The following is a 27,559-nucleotide window of genomic DNA, read 5'->3' as shown; positions in this document are numbered from 1 at the left end:
TTGAGTTGCCCTAGCGATTAACTGATTCTCAATTGTGTTGCGCTTGCATTTACCGATTCTCACTTGTGCTGCGCTTGCGTTTCACTTATTTTCACTTGTGTTTCACTGATTCTCACTTGTGTTGCGCTTGCGTTTCTCATCGATTCTTACTTGTGTCACGCTTGCGTTTCACCGATTCTCACCTGTGTTGCGCTTGCGTTTCACCGATTCTCATTTGTGTTGTGCTTGCGTTTCACAGATTCTCTCTTGGGTTGCGCTAGCGTTTGACCGATTCTCTATTGCATTTCAAATACGATCAGTGGTGTTTGTTTTGTATGGATTTATGGTTACTACTTTTTTTTCTTAGTTATTACAGCTTACCCTAATTGACCCTAATTTTGGGGCAATTTTCTTTGCTCGATTTTATCACAGACCCAACTTAATCATAATGAAATATCGCTGGGATATGGTATTGCTTTTCTGTAATTTGTAAAATAACTTTAACTGGCAATCAATAATGCAGTGTCTCTTGTAGTTCATATATTGTTCACTTAGCTTATCAATTTGTTGCTAAACTTTGGTGAGCAAATAACAAATTAACCCTATCTAAAATGTCCATGGCTTTCATGCACATATTCGTGTGTGCCACCTGGGCTTTAACTGTTTAATGGTTACTGCTGCATATCGCCACCATCGATTGTCTTTATCTCTCGTCATCTGCTCACCACCATCATTAAGCTGCGCCAAGGAAGGTTAGCTAACACTAGTGAACCCTGTTTTCCTCATTCAAGCCAAGCCCCCCCCCCCCCTCCCCCTCACACACACACACACTTCAACGGTAAGCTACATCCGCACTAGACCCTCCACTGGATGTTGTAAGGTTATCATAAGGCAGTAAGGGGTCAGGAAGGTCAGACAGCCCCCTCCCCCCCTCCCCCCCCCCCCCCCCCCCCCCATACACACACACACTTCAACGGAAAGCTACATCCGCATTAGACCCTCCACTGGATGTTGTAAGATTATCATAAGGCAGTAAGGGGTCAGGAAGGTCAGAAAACCCACTCCCCCTGTATAAAAATGCCAACTCTACCTTCTAGTTCGATAGAATGTGTAAGAAAGGAAACTCAGTAGAAATAAAGCTACGAAACCAACGTGATTTATGCAAAAAAGAAGCAAACGTATGATCGGAAAACAACGATTTCAAACCTCGACAAAAGGTGAGCTTTTTATGCCTAAAACTTACCTTTCATAACTTTAAAATTCAGAAAACAGGGTTTAAATTAGTCTTCGTAAGCTTATAGGTACTTAAAGTGGCGGGGAAACTCCGTTTTGCTAGAAAATGGATCTTGACTTTGTCCACATTACTGCCGAAAGAAGTAACTTAAGTAATGCAGGCCTTCTATAGAAAAGATGTTTTTTGTAGATCAAATCTTGCTTTACTCTCGTTTGTTTTTATTTTTTACCTCGCCTCGAGCTCGGGCATATTTGTTTTGTGGTGTGTGAAGTTTTAATTCTATTTACAAGCTACTATAAGTTGGAATTTAAGTATGCATATGTAGTAAATTGTAGTGTTTTTTTATTGTTGGGATATTTCTATCAATACACATAAATCATCAGGGAAAGCAGTCCATTATATGTATTCTAGTATTGTTAATTAAACAGTTCAGTAAATCTTTCTGAATTAATTGGGGGCCAAACTTGACTGTTGAATCTATTATATATAATTTCTAATTCTATAATTTCATCCTAGCTATACCCAAGTAGCAAGTCATAGTGACATCTGAATAATCAACAAGATATATTCCTCAAGAAAAAGCAGATACATAGACTAATTACATTTTCCTTTATAAAGGAAACATGTTTTTTGACTGATATTTATGTATACATACTCGCAAGGATAGTTTGGCTATCTGACGGAGTCTCGAACTAGCAAAGGTCGCATGCGTGATCTGCACAATTGGCATCACGCTAGCCCGGTCGCAGCTTTAGATCCCACATGGAAAAGCACTTTTAAAGCACTTCGTTCGTGTCGAAGTCGCCCTGCAGTTTATTGCCGAGGCAAACCGGCTATGCCATGCTGACAAGTCCTGAAAAGCACGAAACAGCTGTCCATGGTTGCCGAACAGCACGGGTAATAGACTGTGCTAGCGTCCCGTCTTGGCCAGACTGGTGCCAATGTGTGTATGCTAGTGTGCTTCTAAAGTCCACTTAAATAATGGCAGAAAGTTGGGTCCGACTTCCCCAAAGCAGGCGCGTACACAGGGGGGAGCGCAGGGTGCGCGTGCACCCCCCTTGGCGGCCAAAAAGTCGGTCATTTCTTATTAAGGAATCTTCAAATATTTATGCTTTTTACATATGATACCTATGACTGCGCACCCCCCCCCCCCCCCCAACTCGGCCAATCCTGGGAACAAGCCTACGAGGCTTACTCTATGTAACACTTCGGTTTATTTTAACTCTGGCATTAGGTCCCTCCGACAAAGTGACCAACTCATTGTTACAAAAGCCTTTTAGTACGGTGGAGGGAAAAGTATTTAAACTTTCACACATAAAGCATATGAACTTACCTCGGACATGACGACTTTTAAACATTACCTTTATCTCGGGTAATTTTAGCAAGATTCTATTATATTTTTAAAACATAATCTGATCATGAATTGCTATGGCATACCAGAGGGCGAATTTCTAAAAAAGCAAAACAAACTTAACAAATTCTTAGAAAAATTAAGGAATTAGGGAGTGTTCATTAAATGCACTGACGGTGGCGGGGGGGGGGGGGGGGGGGGAGATTTTTACTCAAGACACCTTAAATAAGTCTTTAAATGTGGAAAAGGAATACTGGATGCTGTCATCCTTGTCCGAGTCGATGTTCTAGTCAAATCCTGTCAAGTTCGTCATTAGTTCTGACTTCTTTACAACTTTCATATTTGTTTTGCATGTAAAATCATGTAAAATGGTGCAGGGCGGGGTTTGCAGGGTTTTTTTTGCCTCAACCAGTTGTTGCAGGAAGTTTTTTTTCAAAATCCATCCCCCCTCAAAGGTCACATGGCCCGCCCCTAAGGACGCCTGTAAAGGAATATACATGTATATATTTGTTTTTGTTGAGAATATTTTTCTGTATAAAAAGGGATAATGTCTAACGTATACAACATTGTATGTATCATTTGGCGATTTGCATGCTCTACCACTGTTTAGAGGTTTATTTCCATTTGTTCCTGTTAATTGATAATAAACTAATAATAAATAATCGGTAAATCCAACTGTTATATACTGGAATTATCTATATTACGGTTTATAAAGACAAAAGTATTAAATGCATTGGTCATTTGGCTTAATATCAAAGCTAAAAATTAAAGCTATAAAGTACGCTATTTGTGGATTTGCATGCTCCACCACTGTTTAGAAGTTTATTTCCATTTTGGCGGTTACAAATTTTCGGAGACCATTCCCCCTCAATATCTCTCCCCCCCCCCCCCCCCCCCCCCCCCCCCCCCCCTCCCGCTGTATTAAATGAACATTCCTTAATGCAGAAATTTAAGAGATATTAATACTTTAGTTTTTGGAATTGTAGGAAAATAAGAGTCGAGGTTGGTTTTTCTTTGAAAATACTTGAATATGGAATTAAAGGGATATAAAAAGGAAGATGCGAAATTGAACAAAGAAAATAATTTTTTAAGACTTTATTTAGAAAACTACTAGCTTGAAGAAATTTCAACTCCCTTAAACCTGCTAGCAGGCTCTCATTCGGGATTATACGAAGAAAAGAAGCAGGAAAACTTTTCTATTGAATCGCCTCTTCTTCGCTTTGAACTTTTAAAAACTCGTTCCAATTCGACTACCGTATTCACATTACAGCACAGGCCTGTGTATGCTGGTTATATTTGAGGTAGTCTAAAGTTTATGCAAGTAAAGAAAAACATTCTTCTGTTGAGCGAATGCAACTGTTGTTCTACAGCAAAAAAAAAAAACAAATCCCTTTACCGCGTGTATTAAAACTCTCGCAGAGAGAAAGCCGAGTGGATATAGAGGCGCAGTCGACTTGAAAGCGATAGTAAAATGAGCAAACGAGGCTGAATTCTTTGAATTCTCTTAGAATACATTATGACGCAAATTTACTGAGTCATACCGCAGTAGAACTAAAAGTAAGCCTCATTCGCTAGAAAATTTGTTCCTACTTACCGACACTACAGTATAGATCATGCCTTTATCCACGATTTCAATGGCAAATCGAGTAAATGTTCCAAGGTTTCATGCCTTTAGCCACAAATTCATTGCAAATCGTGTAAATGTACCTTGTTTAGAATTCATGGCAAGTCGCGTAGATATTCCTATGCTTCCACACAAATAACACTGTGTTTAGTCCTTGTAAAACAATTCCACTCACCATTAGAAAGCTGAGATGATATCGAGAAACTGTTGACTTGAAATTTCGGGAGTAGAAATGAAAAATGATAGCGAGAGCGTTCTCAAAGCAAGTAATTACGCCAGCGAAGCAGATTTTCACTTTCGAAAGGTTGTTACACTCCAGCAGTTCCCCAAAATGATGACCTCATAGTATGAATATAGGACTCAAAAGCGATGGTACCATGCATGGGGTACATTTTTTTCACGGCAATTTTTTTTCTTCATTGCGGTCTGGAAAAAAAGGCGTTTCCATTTCGCTGTTTCTCGCGCTTGCGTTTCACTGATTCTCTAGTGTTGCGCTTTGGTTTTAACTGATTCTCTCTAGTGTTGCGCTTGCATTTCACTGATACTCATTTGTGTTGCGCTTGCATATCCACTGATTCTCACTTGTGTTGCGCTTGGGTTTCACTGATTCTCTCTAGTGTTGCTCTTGCGTTTAACTATTCTTTCTTGAGTTGCCCTAGCGATTAACTGATTATCAATTGTGTTGCGCTAGCATTTACCGATTCTAACTTGTGCTGCGCTTGCGTTTCACTTATTTTCACTTGTGTTTCACTGATTCTCAATTCTGTTGCGCTTGCGTTTCTCACCGATTCTCACTTGTGTCACGCTTGCGTTTCACCGATTCTTATTTGTGTTGCGCTTGCGTTTCACCGATTCTCACTTGTGTTGCGCTTGCGTTTCACCGATTCTCATTTGTGTTGTGCTTGCGTTTCACCGATTCTCATTTGTGTTGTGCTTGCGTTTCTCACCGATTCTCACTTGTGTCGCGCTTGCGTTTCACCGATTCTCACTTGTGTTGCGCTTGCGTTTCACCGATTCTCATTTGTGTTGTGCTTGCGTTTCACAGATTCTCTCTTGGGTTGCGCTAGCGTTTGACCGATTCTCGATTGCGTTTCAAATACGATCAGTGGTGCTTGTTTTGTATGGATTTATGGTTCCTACTTTTTTTTCTTAGTTATTACAGCTTACCCTAATTGACCCTAATTTTGGGGCAATTTTCTTTGCTCGATTTTATCACAGACCCAACTTAATCATATTAAATATCGCTGGGATATGGTATTGCTTTTCTGTAATTTGTAAAATAACATTAACTGACAATCAAAAATGCAGTGTCTCTTGTAGTTCATATATTGTTCAATTAGCTTATCAATTTGTTGCTAAACTTTGGTGAGCAAATAACAAATTAACCCTATCTAAAATGTCCATGGCTTTCATGCACATATTTGTGTGTGCCACCTGGGCTTTAACTGTTTAATGGTTACTGCTGCATATCGCCACCATCGATTGTCTTCATTTCTCGTCACCTGCTCATTACCATCATTAAGCTGCACCAAGGAAGATTAGCTAACACTAGTGAACCCTGTTTTCCTCATTCAACCCCGCCCACCCCCTGTCAGCGTCTGTTAATAGAATACTGCAGCGGGAATAATTGTGAGAAATGTTTACCATTGTCCAACAACAAGCCATACACACCTCAAGTAGCACGTGACGGTAAAGTTTTGATAAGTCATCTTGAGGGCTGGTTTGCACTGCAGTAGCGGATCTAGGGGGGGGGGGGGGGCTAGGTAGTATAACCCCTCCCCCCCCCCTTTAGCCTTCCAAAAGCAAATTGTTATGTGAAGAAAATGCATGTCCCTATCCATTTCCTTTGCTGCGTTTTTAACGAGGTGCCATGAAAATAGAGACGTTAGAGTACCAGCACAAAGTGAAAAAATATTTCTAAGCAGCGTCCCGATTGGTGCACATTTCATAGCCCCCCCCTTAGAGGACCTTTTTTTTGGGAGCCCCCCCTTTTGGCGGTTACAAATTTTCGGAGACCCCGCCCTCAATATCTCCCCCCCCCCCCCCCTCTCGCTGTATTTAATAAACAAATTTAAGAGATATTAATACTTTAGTTTTTGGAATTGTAGGAAAATAAGAGTCGAGGTTGGTTTTTCTTTGAAAATACTTGAATATGGAATTAAAGGGATATAAAAAGGAAGATGCGAAATTGAACAAAGAAAATAATTTTTTGAGACTTTATTTAGAAAACTACTAGCTTGAAGAAATTTCAACTCTCTCAAACCTGCTAGCAGGCTCTCATTCGGGATTATACGAAGAAATGAAGCAGGAAAACTTTTCTATTGAATCGCCTGTTCTTCGCTTTGTACTTTTAAAAACTCGTTTCAATTCGACTACCGTATTCACATTACAGCACAGGCCTGTGTATGCTGGTTATATTTGAGGTAGTCTAAAGTTTATGCAAGTAAAGAAAAACACTCTTCTGTTGAGCGAATGCAACTGTTGTTCTACAGCAAAAAAAAAAAACAAATCCCGTTACCGCGTGTATTAAAACTTTCGCAGAGAGAAAGCCGAGTGGGTATAGAGGCGCAGTCGACTTGGAAGCGATAGTAAAATGAGCAAACGAGGCTGAATTCTTTGAATTCTCTTAGAATACATTATGACGCAAATTTACTAAGTCATACCGCAGTAGAACTAAAAGTAAGCCTCATTCGCTAGAAAACTTGTTCCTACTAACCGACACTACAGTATAGATCATGCCTTTATCCACGATTTCAATGGCAAATCGAGTAAATGTTCCAAGGTTTCACGCCCTTAGCCACGAATTCATTGCAAATCGTGTAAATGTACCTTGTTTAGAATTCAGGGCAAGTCGCGTAGATATTACTATGCTTCCACACAAATAACACTATGTTTAGTCTTTGTAAAACAATTCCACACACCGTTAGAAAGCTAAGATGATATCGAGACACTGTTGACTTGAAATTTCGGGAGTAGAAATGAAGAATGATAGCGAGAGCGTTCACAAAGCAAGTAATTACGCCAGCGAAGCAGATTTTCACTTTCGAAAGGTTGTTACACTCCAGCAGTTGCCAAAAATGATGACCTCATAGTATGAATATAGGACTCAAAAGCGATGGTACCATGCATGGGGTACATTTTTTTCACGGCAATTTTTTTTCTTTATTGCGGTCCGGAAAAAAAGGCGTTTCTATTTCCCTGTTTCTCGCGCTTGCGTTTCACTGATTCTCTAGTGTTGCGCTTTGGTTTTAACTGATTCTCTCTAGTGTTGCGCTTGCATTTCACTGATACTCATTTGTGTTGCGCTTGCATATCCACTGATTCTCACTTGTGTTGCGCTTGGGTTTCACTGATTCTCTCTAGTGTTGCTCTTGCGTTTCACTATTCTTTCTTGAGTTGCCCTAGCGATTAACTGATTCTAAATTGTGTTGCGCTTGCGTTTCACTTATTTTCACTTGTGTTTCACTGATTCTCACTTGTGTTGCGCTTGCGTTTCTCACCGATTCTCACTTGTGCCGCGCTTGCGTTTCACCGATTCTCACTTGTGTTGCGCTTACGTTTCACCAATTCTCATTTGTGTTGTGCTTGCGTTTCACAGATTCTCTCTTGGGTTGCGCTTGCGTTTCTCACCGATTCTCATTTGTGTCGCGCTTGCGTTTCACCGATTCTCACTTGTGTTGCGCTTGCGTTTCACCGATTCTCATTTGTGTTGTGCTTGCGTTTCACCGATTCTCACTTGTGTTGCGCTTGCGTTTCACCGATTCTCATTTGTGTTGTGCTTGCGTTTCACAGATTCTCTTTTGGGTTGCGCTAGCGTTTGGCCGATTCTCGATTGCGTTTCAAATACGATCAGTGGTGCTTGTTTTGTATGGATTTATGGTTACTACTTTTTTTTCTCAGTTATTACAGCTTACCCTAATTGACACTAATTTTGGGGCAATTTTCTTTGCTCGATTTTATCACAGACCCAACTTAAACATATGAAATATCGCTGGGATATGGTATTGCTTTTCTGTAATTTGTAAAATAACATTAACTGGCAATCAATAATGCAGTGTCTCTTGTAGTTCATATATTGTTCACTTAGCTTATCAATTTGTTGCTAAACTTTGGTGAGCAAATAACAAATTAACCCTATCTAAAATGTCCATGGCTTTCATGCACATATTTGTGTGTGCCACCTGGGCTTTAACTGTTTTATGGTTACTGCTGCATATCGCCACCATCGATTGTCTTCATCTCTCGTCATCTGCTCATCACCATCATTAAGCTGCGCCAAGGAAGGTTAGCTAACACTAGTGAACCCTGTTTTCCTCATTCAAGCCAAGCCCCCCCCTCATACACACACACACACACACACACACACACACACACACACACACACACACACACACACACACACTTCAACAGAAAGCTAAATCCGCACTAAACCCTCCACTGGATGCTGTAAGGTTATCATAAGGCAGTAAAGGGTCAGGAAGGTCAGACACCCCCCCCCCCCTCCCCCCCATACACACACACACACACACACACTTCAACGGTAAGCTACATCCGCACTAGACCCTCCACTGGATGTTGTAAGATTATCATAAGGCAGTAAAGGGTCAGGAAGGTCAGACACCCCCCTCCCCCCCCTGTATAAAAATGCCAACTCTACCTTCTACTCCGATAGAATGTGTAAAAAAGGAAACTCAGTAGAAATAAAGCTACGAAACCAACGTGATTTATGCAAAAAAGAAGCAAACGTATGATCGGAAAACAACGATTTCAAACCTCGACAAAAGGTGAGCTTTTTATGCCTAAAACTTACCTTTCATAAAACAGAAAACAGGATTTAAATTAGTCATCGTAAGCTTATAGGTACTTAAAGTGGCGGGGAAACTCCGTTTTGCTAGAAAATGGATCTTGACTTTGTCCACGTTACTGCCGAAAGAAGTAACTTAAGTAATCAAATCTGTAGTAGATCAATCTTTAGTAGATCAAATCTTGCTTTACTCTCGTTTGTTTTTATTTTTTACCTCGCCTCGAGCTCGGGCATATTTGTTTTGTGGTGTGTGAAGTTTTAATTCTATTTACAAGCTACTATAAGTTGGAATTTAAGTATGCATATGTAGTAAATTGTAGTGTTTTTTTATTGTTGGGATATTTCTATCAATACACATAAATCATCAGAGAAAGCAGTCCATTATATGTATTCTACTATTGTTAACTAAACAGTTTAGTAAGTCTTTCTGAATTAATTGGGGGCCAAACTTGACTGTTGAATCTATTATATATAATTTCTAATTCTATAATTTCATCCTAGCTATACCCAAGCAGCAAGTCATAGTGACATCTGAATAATCAACAAGATATATTTCTCAAGAAAAAGCAGATACATAGACTAATTACATTTCCCTTTATAAAGGAAACATGTTTTTTGACTGATATTTATGTATACATACTCGCAAGGATAGTTTGGCTATCTGAAGAAGTCTCGAACTAGCAAAGGTCGCATGCTTGATCTGCACAATTGGCATCACGCTAGCCCGGTCGCAGCTTTAGATCCCACTTGGATCTTAGCTGTGGTTTAAAGCACTTCGTTCGTTTCGAAGTCGCCCTGCAGTTTATTGCCGAGGCAAACCGGCTATGCCATGATGACAAGTCCTGAAAAGGACGAAACAGCTTCCATGGTTGCCGAACTGCACGAATAGACTGTGCAAGCGTCCCGTCCTGGCCAGACTGGTGCCAATGTGCGTATGCTAGTGTGCTTCAAAAGTCCACTTAAATAATGGCATAAAGTTGGATCTGACTTCCCCAAAGCAGGCGCGTACACAGGGGGGAGGGGGGGGGGGTGCACGTACTCATGTAACACTTCGGTTTATTTTAACTCTGGTATTAGGTCCCTCCGACAAAGTGACCAACTCATTGTTACAAAAGCCTTTTAGTACGGTGGAGGGAAAAGTATTTAAACTTTCACACATAAAGCATATGAAGTTACCTCGGACATGACGAATTATAAACATTACCTTTATCTCTGGTAATTTTAGCAAGATTCTATTTTATTTTTAAAACATAATCTGATCATGAGTTGCTATGGCATACCAGAGGGCGAATTTCTAAAAAAAAGCAAAACAAACTTAACAAATTCTTAGAAAAAATAAGGAATTAGGGAGTGTTCATTAAATGCACTGACGGTGGCGGAGGGGGGGGGGGGGGAATAGTTTTACTCAAGACACCTTAAATAAGTCTTTAAATGTGGAAAAGGAATACTGTAAAGCTGTCATCCTTGTCCGAGTCGATGTTCTAGTCAAATCCTGTCAAGTTCATCATTAGTTCTGACTTCTTTACAACTTTCATATTTGTTTTGCATGTAAAATCATGTAAAATGGTGCAGGGTGGGGTTTGCAGGGGTTTTTTGCCTCAACCAGTTGTTGCAGGAATTTTTTTTTCAAAATCCACCCCCCCCCCCCCTCAAAAGTCACATGACCCGCCCCTAAGGACGCCTGTAAAGGAATATACATGTATATATTTGTTTTTGTTGAGAATATTTTTCTGTTTAAAAAGGGATAATGTCTAATGTATACAACATTGTATGTATCATTTGGCGATTTGCATGCTCTACCACTGTTTAGAGGTTTATTTCCATTTGTTCCTGTTAATTGATAATAAACTAATAATAAATAATCGGTAAATCCAACTGTTATATACTGGAATTATCTATATTACGGTTTATAAAGACAAAAGTATTAAATACATTGGTCATTTGGCTTAATATCAAAGCTAAAAATTCAAGCTATAAAGTACGCTATTTGTGGATTTGCATGCTCTACCACTGTTTAGAGGTTTATTTCCATTTGTTCCTGTAAACTGCATAGGTAATTTCAACTGTTATATACTGAAAGCTGGAAGTATCTATATTATGGTAATTATAAAGACAAAAGTATTTTAATACTTTTTAAAAATACATTGGTCATTTGCCTTAATTTTAAAGCTGAAAAGTACGGCTCCTAAAATTTCAGAGCCCCCCCTTAGGGGACCTTTTTTTTTAGGAGCCCCCCCCCCCCTTTTGGCGGTTACAAATTTTCGGAGAGCCACCCCCCCTCAATATCTCCCCCCCCCCCTCTCGCTGTATTTAATAAACAAATTCAAGAGATATTATTACTTTAGTTTTTGAAATTGTAGGAAAATAAGAGTCGAGGTTGGTTTTTCTTTGAAAATACTTGAATATGGAATTAAAGGGATATAAAAAGGAAGATGCGAAATTGAACAAAGAAAATAATTTTTAAGACTTTATTTAGAAAACTACTAGCTCGAAGAAATTTCAACTCCCTTAAACCTGCTAGCAGGCTCTCATTCGGGATTATACGAAGAAATGAAGCAGGAAAACTTTTCTATTGAATCGCCTGTTCTTCGCTTTGTACTTTCAAACTCGTTCCAATTTGGCCTGTGTATGCTGGTTATATTTGAGGTAGTCTAAAATTTCTGCAAGTAAAGAAAAACATTCTTCTGTTGAGCGAATGCAACTGTTGTTCTACAGCAAAAAAACAAATCCCGTTACCGCGTGTATTAAAACTTTCGCAGAGAGAAAGCCGAGTGGATATAGAGGCGCAGACTTGGAAGCGATAGTAAAATGAGCACACGTTGCTGAATTCTCCGAATTCCCTTAGAATACATTATGACGCAAATTTACTGAGTCATACCGCAGTAGAACTAAAAGTAAGCCTCATTCGCTAGAAAACTTGTTCCTACTCACCGACACTACAGTATAGATCATGCCTTTATCCACGATTTCAATGGCAAATCGAGGAAATGTACCTTGTTTAGAATTCAATGGCAAGTCGCGAATATATTCCTATGCTTCCACACAAATAACACTGTGTTTAGTCTTTGTAAAACAATTCCACTCACCGTTAGAAAGCTGAGACGATATCGAGACACTGTTGACTTGAAATTTCGGGAGTAGAAATGAAGAATGATAGCGAGAGCGTTCTCAAAGCAAGTAATTACGCCAGCGAAGCAGATTTTCACTTTCGAAAGGTTGTTACACTCCAGCAGTTGCCAAAAATGATGACCTCATAGTATCATTATAGGACTTAAAAGCGATGGTACCATGCATGGGGTACATTTTTTTCACGGCAATTTTTTTTCTTCATTGCGGTTCGGAAAAAAAGGCGTTTCCATTTCGCTGTTTCTCGCGCTTGCGTTTCACTGATTCTCTAGTGTTGCGCTTGGGTTTCACTGATTCTCTCTAGTGTTGCGCTTGCATTTCACTGATACTCATTTGTGTTGCGCTTGCATATCCACTGATTCTCACTTGTGTTGCGCTTGGGTTTCACTTATTCTCTCTAGTGTTGCGCTTGCATTCCACTGATACTCATTTGTGTTGCGCTTGCATATCCACTGATTCTCACTTGTGTTGCGCTTGGGTTTCACTTATTCTTTCTAGTGTTGCGCTTGCATTCCACTGATACTCATTTGTGTTGCGCTTGCATATCCACTGATTCTCACTTGTGTTGCGCTTGGGTTTCACTGATTCTCTCTAGTGTTGCTCTTGCGTTTCACTATTCTTTCTTGGGTTGCCCTAGCGATAAACTGATTCTCAATTGTGTTGCGCTTGCATTTACCGATTCTCACTTGTGTTGTCCTTGCGTTTCACTTATTTTCACTTGTCTTTCACTGATTCTCATTTGTGTTGCGCTTGCGTTTCTCACCGATTCTCACTTGTGTTGCGCTTGCGTTTCACCGATTCTCATTTGTGTTGTGCTTGCGTTTTACAGATTCTCTCTTGGGTTGCGCTAGCGTTTGACCGATTCTCGATTGCGTTTCAAATACGATCAGTGGTGCTTGTTTTGTATGGATTTATGGTTACTACTTTTTTTCTTAGTTATTACAGCTTACCCTAATTGACCCTAATTTTGGGGCAATTTTCTTTGCTCGATTATATCACAGACCCAGCTTAATCATATAAAATATAGCTGGGATATGGTATTGTTTTTCTGTAATTTGTAAAATAACATTAACTGACAATCAAAAATGCAGTGTCTCTTGTAGTTCATATATTGTTCACTTAGCTTATCAATTTGTTGCTAAACTTTGGTGAGCAAATAACAAATTAACCCTATCTAAAATGTCCATGGCTTTCATGCACATATTTGTGTGTGCCACCTGGGCTTTAACTGTTTAATGGTTACTGCTGCATATCGCCACCATCGATTGTCTTCATCTCTCGTCACCTGCTCATCACCATCATTAAGCTGTGCCAAGGAAGGTTAGCTAACACTAGTGAACCCTGTTTTCCTCATTCAAGCCCCCCCGCCCCCCCCCCCCCCCCCCCCGTCAGTGTCTGTTAATAGAATACTGCAGCGTGAATAATTGTGAGAAATGTTTACCATTGTCCAACAACAAGCCAAACACACCTCAAGTGGCACGTCACGGTAAAGTTTTGATAAGTCATCTTGAGGGCTGGTTTGCACTGCAGTAGCGGATCTAGGGGGGGGGGGGGGCTAGGTGGTTTAACCGCTCCTCCCCCCTTTAGCCTTCCAAAAGCAAATTGTTATGTGAAGAAAATGCATTTCCCTATCCATTTTCTTTGCTGCGTTTTTTAACGAAGTGCCATGAAAATAGAGACGTGAGAGTACCAGCAAAAAGTGAAAAAATATTTCTAAGCAACGTCCCGATTGGTGCACATTTTATCGATAAAATTGGTATTCGTGTCTGGTGTGAGTCAGAAAGCCAAAAAGCGCCCCCCCCCCCCCCCAGCGTCACGCAAGCCGGATCAAAAGACTTTAAAGAAGGCCAATCACGCCGTCCTTTTGCGCTACCGCTCAATTGGCGAGTCACACAAAGCATCCATTTCCATCGGCTAATTCAAGCAAGTAACCAAGATATTCTCAATCAAATATCGTCAATAACATATCAGACTTCATTCGTAGATCGTTATTTTGAAAGGTTCCTTGCGAATAAACCGCTGTATTTTCAATGATAAACAATAAAAAAGGGGTGGGTGATTGGCATTCTTAAAGAATGTCAACCGTTGCTCCTATCTCTTCACTTGATTTGGCTTTACTATGACCAAATGCTTGTAGGCCTCTATATCTGACTCGCTTGCGATTATCCGGGACTTTTACTTTGGACGCGAAAAATATACTTCCAGTACTCGTGTGTAACATGGCGGGAAAAATATTGTTTCTGTGTCTCCCGTGTGTAACATGGCGGGAAAAAGATTGTTTCTTTGTCTCCCCACATGCAGAGTGTCCACAAGGCAAAGACCAGAAGTCGACGGTTCAGTAGAAGACCATCATGGCGGCCAGTCACGTCTCCCTGAGCTCTGTCATCATTTTGTTAGCTATACGATCCTTGCTACTTTACCATCATAGCTGCCAGTCACGTCTCCCTGAGCTCTGTCATCATTTTGTTAGCCATACGATCCTTGCTACTTTTTGCTCAGTCACCTATTGCAAACCGCAATGGCAAAGAGACGTCATTCTATATATGGAGATTTTGCAAAGTGGGTTTTTCTAATAGGCCTGATTTCGGGAATCAACATCATTCCCTGTTTCGTCCAAGACGAGACTCCACCAGACCAAACTGCTACCTCGTTGGGCTTCTGCTTCTCTGCGGAGATGTTGCATCCCATCCTGGCCCACGGGCGTTCTCTAGAGGGAAAAGTAATTGCTGTACCACCGTGAAATGCTTGTATATGAATTCTAGGAGCGTCGCTAAAAAACGGAGTGAACTCCAAGCACTTTCCATTGGCAAGGACTTAATATTCTGTGTGGAGTCTTGGCTGAATCCAAATTATCTGGACTGCGAATTACTCCCTATTTCCGCGGACTACACAATCCACAAATGGAACAGACAGTCCCGTAGAGGAGGAGGAGGAGTGTTCCTGGCGGTCAAAAACAGTATCGTGAGCCTCCGTCGATGTGATTTAGAAACCGACGCTGAACTTTTAGCATGCGAGCTCCGTCCTAACTCACGACGCAAGATTCTGGCTATCATTTATTACCGATCGCAGGACACTGACCTAGAGTATCTAAAAACAACTCAAGAAAACTCTGCGCCTAGCTTCTAAAGCGAAATACGATCAGTTAATAGTGATTGGCGACTTCAATCTCTCTCAGATCGACTGGACGACAGGAGCCGCTAAAACCGGCGATTGCCTCACAAACTATTTCTGCAAAATTATAAAGGATAACTATTTATGGCAGCTTATTGATTTTCCAACAAGGGAAAGGAACATTCTCGATTTAATTTTGACGAGTATCCCATCCAAATTTCAACACATACACGGATTCGATGACATTATTTCTACCGACCACAAGTTGATCAGTCTCGAACTAGACTTGAATATCTAAAAAAAAAAAACAAAGACCAAACGCGTTGTGTACAACTTCAAGCGTGCAGACTGGACGGGACTTAATGAGTCGCTTAAGAACATCCCGTGGGACCTGTGTTTCTCTCAAAGCGATAACATCGATTCATCACTCGCTAATTGGACTGATCTATTTCTTGCCGCTGTTAACGAGCATATTCCGAAATCAAAACCAAGGAATGTGAACGATTACCCGCAAACAAAACCGGATCGCTGGCTGTTGAAAGAAAATACAATGAGCTTCGACGCGCTGCGAAACAAATGCTTTCCAAAAAGAAAAAAGAGCACGCCGCAAAACTAAAATCTGTTATATCCGACAACCCAAAGCGTTTCTGGACATACGTAAAATCATGCACTTCCAACAAGCCTTCGCCGAATAATTTTCGCGATGGCCACGCCTTCGTTACAGATACCAAGAACATGGCTAACCTGTTAAACAGATATTTTCACTCCATATTCAGCCCATCCGCCAGCGAGGAATTTGTTAGCGCCCAGCCTACCAACCGTGAGCCCGTGTTGGGTCTGGGCTCTATCCAACTCACTGTCCCTGAAGTACTGGATGTCTTACGAAATCTTGATGTCTGGATGTCATTCACCTAGACCTTTCCAAGGCCTTTGACAAGGTCCCTCATCATCTGCTTATTTCCAAGCTGCAGCAGTATGGAGTCACGGGTTCTCTGCTGAAATGGTTTGTGTCCTACCTAACGGGAAGGCAGCAGCGTTTTGTCCTCGATGGTGTGTCCTCCTCTTGGCTGTCAGCGACCTCAGGGGTCCCACAAGGATCTATCTTTTGGCCCCTGTTGTTCCTAGTATATGCCAACGATATGCCTAACTACGTGCAGCAAGGCTCAAACATTGCTCTTTATGCTGATGATTCTAAGCTCTACCGCTCTATAGACACTGCAAGTTCTTCAACCTCGTTGCAGGCTGACCTTGACTCCCTGTACAGCTGGAGTCTAAAGCACGGCATGGAGTTTAGTGCATCTAAGTGTAAAGTGGTGCACATGTCAAAGAAGCGTTCCACCAAGCGTCCTCCGTACCCTTACCAACTATGCGGTCGCACCCTGGATCCAGTAGCGCAGGTGACTGACCTCGGCCTTACAATTACCAAAGATCTGTCTTGGGGTCCTCACATCGAGCCTATGTGCGCAAAAGCAAACAGGGTGCTTGGACTAGTGAAGCAGGTCTGTTCTGACATCCTCGACCCAACTACAAGACAGCTGCTAGACTGCACCCTTGTTAGGCCCCACCTGGAGTATGCTTCTTGCATTTGATCGCCTTCGACAGGCAAGCACAAAGCTCTGATTGAGAACATCCAGCGTCGAGCATCCAAGTTTATTTTGAACTATCCCGCCGATGTCTCATACACAGAAAGGCTGAAAACTCTTAAGCTCCTCCCATTAGAATATCGAAGAGACATAACTGATCTAGTTCTGTTATTTAACATAAAAAATGGTGATGTGAGCATTAGTTTAGCTAGCCTTCTTTCTCCAGCCACGTCCCGTTACAATACTCGAAATTACCATCCTAACAATTACCGCCTTTTTTCCACTCACAACCAAAATTATTACAGGAATTTGTATTTCTTTAGAATTGTCAAACTTTGGAATAGTCTTCCTTCACTTATGAAATCTTGCACTACGCTTGCGTCTTTCAGATATCAGCTGACAACTCACTATTTAGAGAAACTTGCTTTTTACCAGAAGGCAAGTACAAATCTCTCATAATCATGAGCCTGACCTCCCCACTTTTCATAAAGAATTCTGTTAGCATTAGCGTACTAAAAGGGGGGTACGCAAGGTGATGGCAAAACACGTTGTTTATTTATTGATGATTTGTAGTTGCGCCAACCTTCGATCCAATAACGCATCCACGGAGCAAAGGTAAGTGTGGTAGCGGAACAGCAAAGTATTGACGACAGATAGCACTTTTGGTTTGATTGTCATTTCTCGTGTGAGTCTTTACTTTTGCTTCATGAGAGACTCGTTATACTAAATCACAATAACTACGCAATAGTTACTGATCAAGGTTGAACTTTTTATTTGGTATCTTGCAACTAGTCGATAATTTTTGTGATTAAAGTTGAGGAGTTATATTTGTTTACCATAACAACAATAACCTTCAACAAATAACAGTCGCGGATTCAAACAATACTTTATGAATACTGTTTGTGTGTTTATAGATATATTAACTTCAGCCATTGCAGAACAAGATGGAAATGTTGTCGATCTTCGCAACATTACCCAACATGGTGCACATTAAGCACAGAATTGCTGTGCTCAGTAATGTTGTGTGTGTTTTTCAGCAATGTTGGCGGTGTTTCCACGGGACAACATCGGTGCAACATTGCTGGAACAACTTGTGTATTCGACCACAATCCAAAAGATGCTTCCTTGGTGTTACAACAACACTTTATTACTAGACACAGCATTTTTCGTAGCCGCCTCCGCAAACATCTTTATTTGCTTTTTGGGAATCCTGTGGGAAAGAAGAGCGAAATTTGTTTCCCTCTTTGGTGGATCTGACAAGTGTCACTTCTTCCAACATCATCATTTTAAATAGCTATCCCAATTTTTCTGCCATTCAACAGTCAATTCGTTTATATATTTGATTATATACTAATACCCTTTTTTTCTTCCTATATCTCGGATATATGGCGGCTCACATCTGCGAAGACACAGCCTTGGTGGCCTTGGGTGTTATCGAACAGACGGTATACAAGTGATCACTTTGTATCATTTGACAGAAGGCCAATAGAATTTATCATTATGCACAAAGGTTAAAATGAAGCAGTTTCAATCAGTGTATTTAGGATGTACAAGATGTACAAGCTTTTTTTTAATAATATGTTGATGATGTAGAAGAAAAACGTTTAATTGATTTATTTATTCTTCTGTAAAAAAAAGCTGTAAATTCCACTGTGCTTGTTACGAGAATCTATAAAAACAATACAATTCCTCGGCTTTTACTGCAACTCAATATGTGTGTTTTATCTGTTATCGCGAATTGACAGACGTACCAGTGGTCCTGGGGGCAGGAAGGGGGAGGTAGAGTTGTGGGCTCTTTCTGTGCTGGTGGGGAAGGGGGGGCCTGGAGATAAGGATACCGTGAATTATCTAATAAATGCCCCCTATCATAAGAACGCCTCCTATCTAATGAACGCCCCCCCCCTCCCCTAGGCTTACAAATTTGTAATGAACGCCCCTCTCTAACAAACGCCTCCCCTCCCTACCCTCCCCCTCAGCCTAAAAACAAACGACATAGGAATTCCGGTGATATAAATTCAAATTCAATTGCCCTTTCGCTTAATCTGAGCTTGGTTTCTTCTGGGTGACACTTGCTAAATGTAAAGAAACGCTTGCTACGAAGGTTATAATTTAACGTGATCCTGATGACTGGGACTAGAACCCCAAAGCACTTGGGTTTGTTATATTTTCATAGTTTGTAAAGTACGCCCCTCTCTAATAAACGCCTCCTACCTATTGAACGCCCCCCTCGGACAATCGACGCCCCGGTCGTTTATTCGATTATTTACGTTGCGCATGTGTTTTGTCACTTGACATCGGCAGGGATTTTCGGGAGGGGGGCTCTGATTTTTTGGGGGGGAGGATCTTATTTTTTTCCGCATGTCTAAAGGAAGGGTCCTAAGTCTCTAGGGGAAGGGTTCTATTTTCTTCACATCTCTAGGGGGAGGGTTCTATTTTTTTCACATCTCTAGGGGGAGGGTTCTATTTTTTCACATCTCTAGGGGGAGGGTTCTATTTTTTTTCACATCTCTAGGGGGAGGGTTCTATTTTTTTCACATCTCTAGGGGCAGGGTTCTATTTTTTTCACATCTCTAGGGGGAGGGTTCTATTTTTTTCACATCTCTAGGGGGAGGGTTCTATTTTTTCACATCTCTAGGGGGAGGGTTCTATTTTTTTCACATCTCTAGGGGGAGGGTTCTATTTTTTTCACATCTCTAGGGGAAGGGTTCTATTTTTTTCACATCTCTAGGGGAAGGGTCCTAATTTTTTCACATCTCTAGGGGGAGGGTCCTATTTTTTCACATTTCTAGGGGAAGGTTTCTATTTTTTTCACAACTCTAGGGGAAGGGTCCTATTTTTTCACATCTCTAGGGGGAGGATTCTATTTTTTTCACATCTCTAGGGGGAGGGTTCTATTTTTTTTTTTCACATCTCTAGGGGGAGGGTTCTATTTTTTTCACATCTCTAGGGGGAGGGTTCTATTTTTTTCTCATCTCTAGGTGGAGGGTTCTATGTTTTTCACATCTCTAGGGGGAGGGTTCTATTTTTTGTTCACATCTCTAGGGGGAGGGTTCTATTTTTTTCACATCTCTAGGGGGAGGGTTCTATTTTTTTCACATCTCTAGGGGGAGGGTTCTATTTTTTTCACATCTCTAGGGGGAGGGTTCTATTTTTTCACATCTCTAGGGGGAGGGTTCTATTTTTTTCACATCTCTAGGGGGAGGGTTCTATTTTTTTCACATCTCTAGGGGAAGGGTTCTATTTTTTTCACATCTCTCGGGGAAGGGTCCTAATTTTTTCACATCTCTAGGGGGAGGGTCCTATTTTTTCACATCTCTAGGGGAAGGGTTCTATTTTTTTCACATCTCTAGGGGGAGGGTTCTATTTTTTTCACATCTGTAGGGGGAGGGTTCTATTTTTTTCACATCTCTAGGGGGAGGGTTCTATTTTTTTCACATCTCTAGGGGGAGGGTCTTATTTTTTTCACATCTCTAGGGGAAGGGTTCTATTTTTTCACATCTCTAGGGGGAGGGTTCTATTTTTTTCACATCTCTAGGGGGAGGGTTCTATTTTTTTTTCACATCTCTAGGGGGAGGGTTCTATTTTTTTTACATCTCTAGGGGGAGGGTTCTATTTTTTTCTCATCTCTAGGTGGAGGGTTCTATGTTTTTCACATCTCTAGGGGGAGGGTTCTATTTTTTTTCACATCTCTAGGGGGAGGGTTCTATTTTTTTCACATTTCTAGGGGGAGGGTCCTATTTTTTTCACATCTCTAGGGGGAGGGTCCTATTTTTTTCACATCTCTAGGGGGAGGGGTCCTATTTTTTTACATCTCTAGGGGGAGGGTCCTATTTTTTTCACATCTCTAGGGGGAGGGTTCTATTTTTTTCACATCTCTAGGGGGAGGGTTCTATTTTTTTCACATCTCTAGGGGGAGGGTCCTATTTTTTTCAACAAATATTTCGTGTGGAATAGTTCTTTGCTCCATCACATAAACCTCAGCATGGAACTCATTAATCTGCACAGTACTGTCTCCTATAGTTGTGTCACTTTACGAGTCAACCATTAACTGGCCGTGCAATTAACATGTATAATTTCTTAGCATCATTCTAAAAGTCATCGTCAGATAAATGCTATAGAAGGGACATGGAGTAGGATTTATTACAATATGGTCGAATTTCCTCCGTTGACTTTGATGAGGCATTTAAATGAGAGTCAGGTGACTTTTTTCCTTTCAAAGGCCCATGACAGGCGCGTACACAGGGGGATCCGCAGGGTGCTCTCACCCCCCCCCCCCCACCCCCTTGCGGCCTATACGTGGGTCATTTCTTATTAAAGAATCTTCAAATACTACGCTTTTTCCATATGATACTGTAATAATAATAGCCTATTGTATTATTTGATTGACATTGTAATCAATACTAGATAACCGCACCCATTTGTAATCACGTATAAGCTTTAGCTCGACCATCAATAAATACTATTCAACCACTACCCTTGGAGTACGTTATTCCGCTATCCATCCTACACTATCCTTCATCTTCTACAAAGCTCGGATCATTACAGATACCTATGAATGCGCACCCCCCTTCAGCCAATCCGCTTGTATGTGTTGAAGAAAAGAAAGAGGAAGCCAAGGAGGAGGCTGAGCGACAAAAAAAGTTTGAAAAAGTATGACAACTATGATTGGGTACACCCAAAAAGAGATGGGAAACCCAAGAAGCTAAAGATGTCGACCCTTAGTCTATACATAGAGAAGGAGAAGCTCAACTGCTAGAAGAGGATGTTGGAGGGCGATCAAGTCGATGCCATCACCTTTGCACGGAGGACTGTAGCGAACGCTAGGGCCAGAAAGTGGCGATTCAGAGGAGGAAACGTAGCGATATGATAGGTCAGATAGTGATGGAGAACTTGATAATTCGGAGAGTGACTGATATAAGGGTGACAGACAGGAGACGCGCCTAAAAGGACTAGGTCAGGGCAGATTTGCCGTACTTGGAGGGTCCGTACAAATGACGTTAACAAGTGCACTTTCCATGAATTTCATGTTCACACGAGCGTACACACACATTTGTGTTAAGGTTGTTTGTATGAGGGGAGAGCCATGTTTTATCCTATGGCTGGGGAGGGTACTATATTTGTTTTTCGTGTGTCTAAGGGGAGAGCCGCATATTTTCAACAAAAAAATCAAAGCCCTCCTTCCCAGAGCCCTCCTTCCTAGAGCCCTCCTATCATGAATAACTTTCAATGCGATAAAAATGATACCCAAAAACGATGTCGAGCTGTAGTGAGTTTATGGTACTTAGGGAAAGTTCATTTATTATCCCGAAGGGGGGTGCGTGGGGGATACCGTGGGGAAAGGGAGGGCTTGAGAAATTTCAAAGTCTAAAGGGGGGGAGGGCTTCGAAAAAATTATTGATTTTGAAAAGGGGGGGCACTGATTCCTTGGGTGTTGTCCTTTCTATATAATTTGCCCAAGTTTCAAATCAGACTTTTTGGTTCAACAAGTCTCGGTTTCGGGGCAGTTTAATATTTGGCATCCACAATTCATGAGTCCAGGATACGTATCAAGCCACGCTTTATGTATGCAATGCAAACCTGTATATAAACTCTATACAATTTTTTCATGGTTTCCGCTAGATAATCTTTATAAAATGCTTGAAAATATCAACAAAATGTTTTAATGCTACAAGCGCTCATCTTCGTCACTAACATCCCCGCTCATATCTGTCGTGCTGCGGTTTTCGTGCATGGAGAAGATCGACAAGCCATTTTGTTTGTGTATTATCTATAGCATCAACCTTTATCAGGTTGACAATCTGGATTTAGTCGCATCTTGGAAAATGCTGTTCCTCCTGAAGGGGGGAGGCAATTAATTTTAACCCTTACTTTTATCGAACTTCTCACACCCCACCCCCCCTAAAATAAATGAACTTTCCCTTAGTGAGTTTATGGTACTTAATCTACGGAAATGGTTGCTTTCTCGCGCTTTTTAAAGTCATTTAAAATTTTTTAAAGTCATTAAAAAATGACTTGATATTTTAAGTTGATAACCAGGGGCGGATCTAGCTTTTTGCCAAGGGGGGGGGGGGGGTGACCCATCATTATTATTTTACATTCGTAACCATTTTGGAATGAAAAGATACAATGAAAATGGTGGAAAAAGACAGCCCAAGGGGGGAATGGGGGGGGTTAAAGCCCTAACCCCGCCCCCCCTCCCCCCCCCCCCGCAGATCACAAACGACAGAGACGACATGTGGGGACGGTACCGGGTTTACTTGGTCGATGTTACAAACGTTACTTTACCAAAGTAATTTTAAGATGAAGATGGGGTATCGTACCGCATCCCTTTTGTATGCTTTCTAATGACGGCAAGCCTTTACTCCAAAATTACCGTCACCACTAGGGACGGTAATTTCAGTTAATGGAGCCGGAGCCAGGCTCAAAGGTCACTCGTAAATGATATCGTACGAGTACACGTATCATGCTACGATAGCACAGGTATTACTCAATATGTTTCACGTGAGATACCTTACTATACACGTTCTTAATTCTTATTGGTCGCTATCTACCTATATAAAGCGCCACACCTAAAGTAAAGTCATTCGCTCTTTCGCTTCATAAGCTACGGGTACTGTAAAGAAACATTTGAATATGCCTAAACGTTCGCGTTTGTCTGGAGGAGATGAGTTCTCTCGCCTCTCTACCGAGGTGCTTAGTCTGCGACTACAAGCCCTCAACCTGCCCTCTGGTGGAACACGGCAGCAACAAATAGATCGCCTCCGGCAAGCCACTCGAGGCGGTGAGGAGGCTTCACCTTCAGCCCCGAGTGACAAAAGGGGGCGCCAAGCGCCCACCAGTCATCCGACGGATCCGACCGGTTTTTCTGAAGCCCAGCTGTCGGTAATACGGAAAACTGTGTCCGACGCTCTCGCAAGTTGGCGACCACCACAACAGGACACTCCATCACCACCAGTCGTCGCAAGCGAAGCCACTCCTGGCTCGGCGTCTCCCTTGGGTCTCGATCGCCCATTGGACGAGGCACTAGAGGGCAAGATTACTCGGGCCCCTTCCATCGCTCCGAAGACTGCCCTTCTGGTCAACACCGCCTCGCCACACACCGCTCACCGCGCATTCCTCGTAACAACGTGTGCTTCGACTTCAACCGAGTCACCGGCTGTTCCCGTCAAGCCTGCATCTACCCTCACGTTTGCCAAAAATGCGCCGACTCCCATTCCGCTCACCAGTGTCGCGCCGGAATCTCCGCAGGCCAGCGCCAAGGCAACAGAAGCCAAGCTCCGGGTCGCCCAGCTGCACAGTAAAAGAAAGGCAACGATAAGTACACCGATTAAAATAGATCTTCTAGAGCAGGAACTATCTTCCCATTCAGATCGGGAATTCGTGACTTCCCTACTTAATTCGTTACGTTTCGGTGCCCGCATTGGTTTTGATGGCACCCAAAAGTCTCGTGTTTAACCTAATCTGATTTCAGCTCGGGTGCACCCTGAGATAATTTCAAAAAACATAGAAAAAGAGGTTAACTTAGGTCGTATGGCAGGCCCGTTCTCCGCGCCCCCATTACCTAACTTTCAATGCCACCCAGTTGGAGTAGTGCCCAAAAAACATTCGGCCGACTGGCGCACTATTTATCATTTATCTTTCCCCGAGGGAGATAGCATTAACGATGGAATTCCTAAAGACCCTTACTCACTCCAGTACGTTAGAGTGGACGACGCTATTAGCATTCTCACCTCACTCGGCAAAGGTGCCTTTATGGCAAAAACCGACCTCAAATCGGCGTTTCGTCTAATCCTAATACACCCGAACGACTGGAATTTACTGGGGGTCCGTTGGGAGTCTCGTTATTATGTGGATTTATATTTGCCTTTTGGTTTACGCTCGGCGCCGTTTTTATTTAATCAACTCTCCGAAGCGCTAGAGTGGGTTCTTAAACATAATTACAACGTTCGTAATGTTATTCACATATTGGATGACTTCTTCGTAGCGGAGTCATCTAAACTAGGTTGTTTAGAGAGTTTCACAAGACTGCTTAAATTCTTTATCTCAGTGGGGGCCCCTGTTGTGGCTTCCAAAACAATCGGTCCTAGTACAACACTTGAATTCATGGGAATCGAGCTCGATACCCTACGTATGGAGGCGCGCTTACCTTCCGATAAATTAGAACGTCTTAAAGCATCCTTGCGGGATTTCAAGCGAAAGCGTTCCGCTCGCCTCATAGAGCTTCAATCCTTAATCGGCACTTTGCAATTCGCCTGCCGCGTTGTTGTTCCGGGTAGAACTTTCCTTCAGCGCATCATAGATCTCACGCGTCGGGTAAATCACCGATTTCATCACGTCAAATTGAGCCACGGTTTCTTTCAGGATTTAGCAATTTGGCAGCAGTTTACGGAGAACTGGAACGGCAAAGCTTTCTTCCTCGAAGAAGCAATCCGTACCAGCCCGGATATGGAACTCTATTCCGACGCTAGCGGTAGTATCGGTTTCGGCGGTTACTTCTCTGGGCGCTGGTTCCAAGGCCGATGGCCGCCTCACCTCGCCATATCCAAAAAGACAGGCATTAGTATCGAATGGCAAGAATTATTTCCTATAGTAGTAGCCTGCTCCCTATGGCGCTCCGAGTTCTCGGGCAAGCGAATTCAGTTCTGGTGTGACAATCAATCAGTCGTTCACATTGTCAACACAGGTCACTCAAAAGCGCCCAAAATTATGTCACTTATGCGTCACTTAGTAGGCATTTCCATGGCTCACAATTTTGTTGTACGTTGTCGCTTCGTACCAGGTCATTCCAACGGCATTTCTGATGCACTTTCTCGGTTTCAGATGGCACGATTCAGAGAGCTCGCACCGGCCGCGGACCAGACCCCTTGTGTCATCCCGCCTTCGCTAATGACCCTCTAACGCGCGAGGTGAAACACTACGCTGATAAGGCCCTTGCTATCAACACCAAGCGCACTTATCACGCAGGCGAGAAACAGTTCATTGACTTCTGCCTCATGAATAGGCTTTTTGACAGCCACGGGGACATTCTCCCAGCTAGTGAGAGTACTCTTATCTATTTTGTTACCTTTCTCGCGCGTAGAGTAAAGCACGGTACTATTCGCACATACTTGGCGGCCGTTCGCAACATGCACATCGAAAACGGATTCCAGGACCCTATACAGGGTCGCCTAATTTTAAACAAGGTTTTGCGGGGCATTTTACGGGTGCAGGGTCAGCACAAAACAGCTCGTCAACCCGTAACTCCACAGCTCTTAAAAGCCATTCGTCCGGTTTTGCTTAGCTGGCTAAGCGCACATGATTTCCATATGATTTGGGCGGCATTCACACTTGCCTTTTTTGGTTTTTTACGTTGTAGTGAGTTTACTTGCCCGGGCGTACGCAACTTTGACATAGTTTATAACTTATCTCCAGTCGACATAAATTTCCACCCTAACCCTTTAGCACCGCTTTACATGAAAGTCGCCATTAAGGCATCAAAAACCGACCCTTTCAGGCAAGGCACCGTTTTGACAATCGCACGCTCCGGTTGCGACCTATGCGCCGTGTCCGCCATGCAAGAGTTTGTTCGCATCTGTGGGTACACAACAGGACCACTTTTTCGGTTTCGTTCCGGTAAATACCTAACTCGGTCATTGGTCTCTAGCATTCTTAGAGACGCAGCACGCGCTTGCGGCCTTCCTCATAGCAGTTTAAAGGGGCACTCATTTAGAATTGGGGCGGCAAGCTGCGCTGCCGCTGCAGGCCTGCCCGACTGGCTTATCAAAGTGCTTGGTCGTTGGTCCGCTGATTGCTACCAGCTTTACGTACGTACACCACAAAACATTTTATTAACTGCTGCACCAAAAATGGTGATAGTCCAGCCTGTCACTCTGACTTAAGCATTGTTGTTATTGCGCTTGGGGGATGCATTCTGCATCTTGTGGCGGTTAGTTCTGTCTGACGACTTCCCCAAGCGGGGTTTGTTTGCTATAAGGTGTGCTTGTGCGTTTGTGGACCAGCCAATACTCTCGTCCGATCCTTCACGCGGAGTGTAGGGGAGATGAGTGAGGCCTAAAGGTCATATGCTTACACTACAGTTGCTACGTCACGCGCTAGTCGTCACGTCACGCTAACTCGCTTTCGATCGGTCTGTCTCCCCCCATATTCTGCCATAGTCGTGCCTAGTGTATTCATTGCGTTGCAAAGCGGGCATTTCCTTTTCACGCGTAAAGCGACATTAATGACACCCCGAAAAACATTTAGTTTCGTTTGGATAAAGGTTCTCGGCCAATGGGTGTTCGAAGGAAGACATTCCAACACAGCAATACCAGTGGGTTACCCTTAGACTTGCCGTGACCTACATAATGATTATACGATTATTGTTGACTTCGGAGGTAACGCACTTCATGCTTGCCGAACAAGTGCGCATGACAATCTTCATGCGTGACCACAATGATTGACAACATTCCAATCGTTTTTGCACTTGCTTCCTTAATACCAATTCTGGCTATACCAGAATTTCACTAGACCTAGACGATACCTAGAGTTACCTGCTCCCGAAGTCAAAACCAACTTTCTACCGGTGGTTGATGAATACGGAACGGGCATAGGTGCTCGATTTACGATTCACGAATATCTTGAAAACAATATGGACCCGCCCACAATTGGGGAGGGGCCAATTCCCGTTGACTCATGACTAAACAAAACGCATCATCAACTCCCGGCATAAGTTGGCGGTAAATTGACAAAAATGCTAAAGTTATAAAAA

General features: G+C 42.4%; 2 protein-coding genes and 1 long non-coding RNA gene across 5 annotated transcripts in view; 2 read left to right on the top strand and 1 right to left on the bottom strand.

The window, feature by feature from the left end:
* LOC5504906 (tetratricopeptide repeat protein 28) overlaps positions 1-27,559 on the bottom strand; it is a 93,988-nt gene that overhangs the window by 7,904 nt on the left and 58,525 nt on the right. Inside the window, exon 1 of one of the 3 annotated variants that reach the window (XM_048732045.1) lies at positions 12,079-12,243. The exons of 1 other annotated variant lie outside the window; for it this stretch is intronic. The gene's annotated coding sequence lies outside the window, so the exon portion shown is untranslated. Of the gene's footprint in view, positions 1-7,109; positions 7,747-12,078; positions 12,244-27,559 lie in introns of those variants that run through there. One more of the 3 variants, XM_048732044.1, reaches the window with a different exon arrangement.
* On the top strand, positions 1,107-1,794 carry LOC125572147. The gene is made up of 2 exons (XR_007313605.1): positions 1,107-1,196; positions 1,730-1,794. It is a non-coding gene; the product is annotated as an uncharacterized LOC125572147 (long non-coding RNA).
* On the top strand, positions 24,328-26,965 carry LOC125572145. The gene is made up of 2 exons (XM_048732048.1): positions 24,328-25,495; positions 25,633-26,965. The coding sequence occupies exons 1-2, from the start codon at positions 24,343-24,345 to the stop codon at positions 26,688-26,690; spliced, it is 2,211 nt and encodes a 736-aa protein (XP_048588005.1). The 5' UTR covers positions 24,328-24,342; the 3' UTR covers positions 26,691-26,965.

This window comes from Nematostella vectensis, chromosome 9 (genome assembly GCF_932526225.1).
Source record: "Nematostella vectensis chromosome 9, jaNemVect1.1, whole genome shotgun sequence".
NCBI classification, from domain to species: domain Eukaryota; kingdom Metazoa; phylum Cnidaria; class Anthozoa; order Actiniaria; family Edwardsiidae; genus Nematostella; species Nematostella vectensis.
Note: the sequence above shows the minus strand (reverse complement) of the source record. Positions and strands in the feature narration are given on the sequence as shown.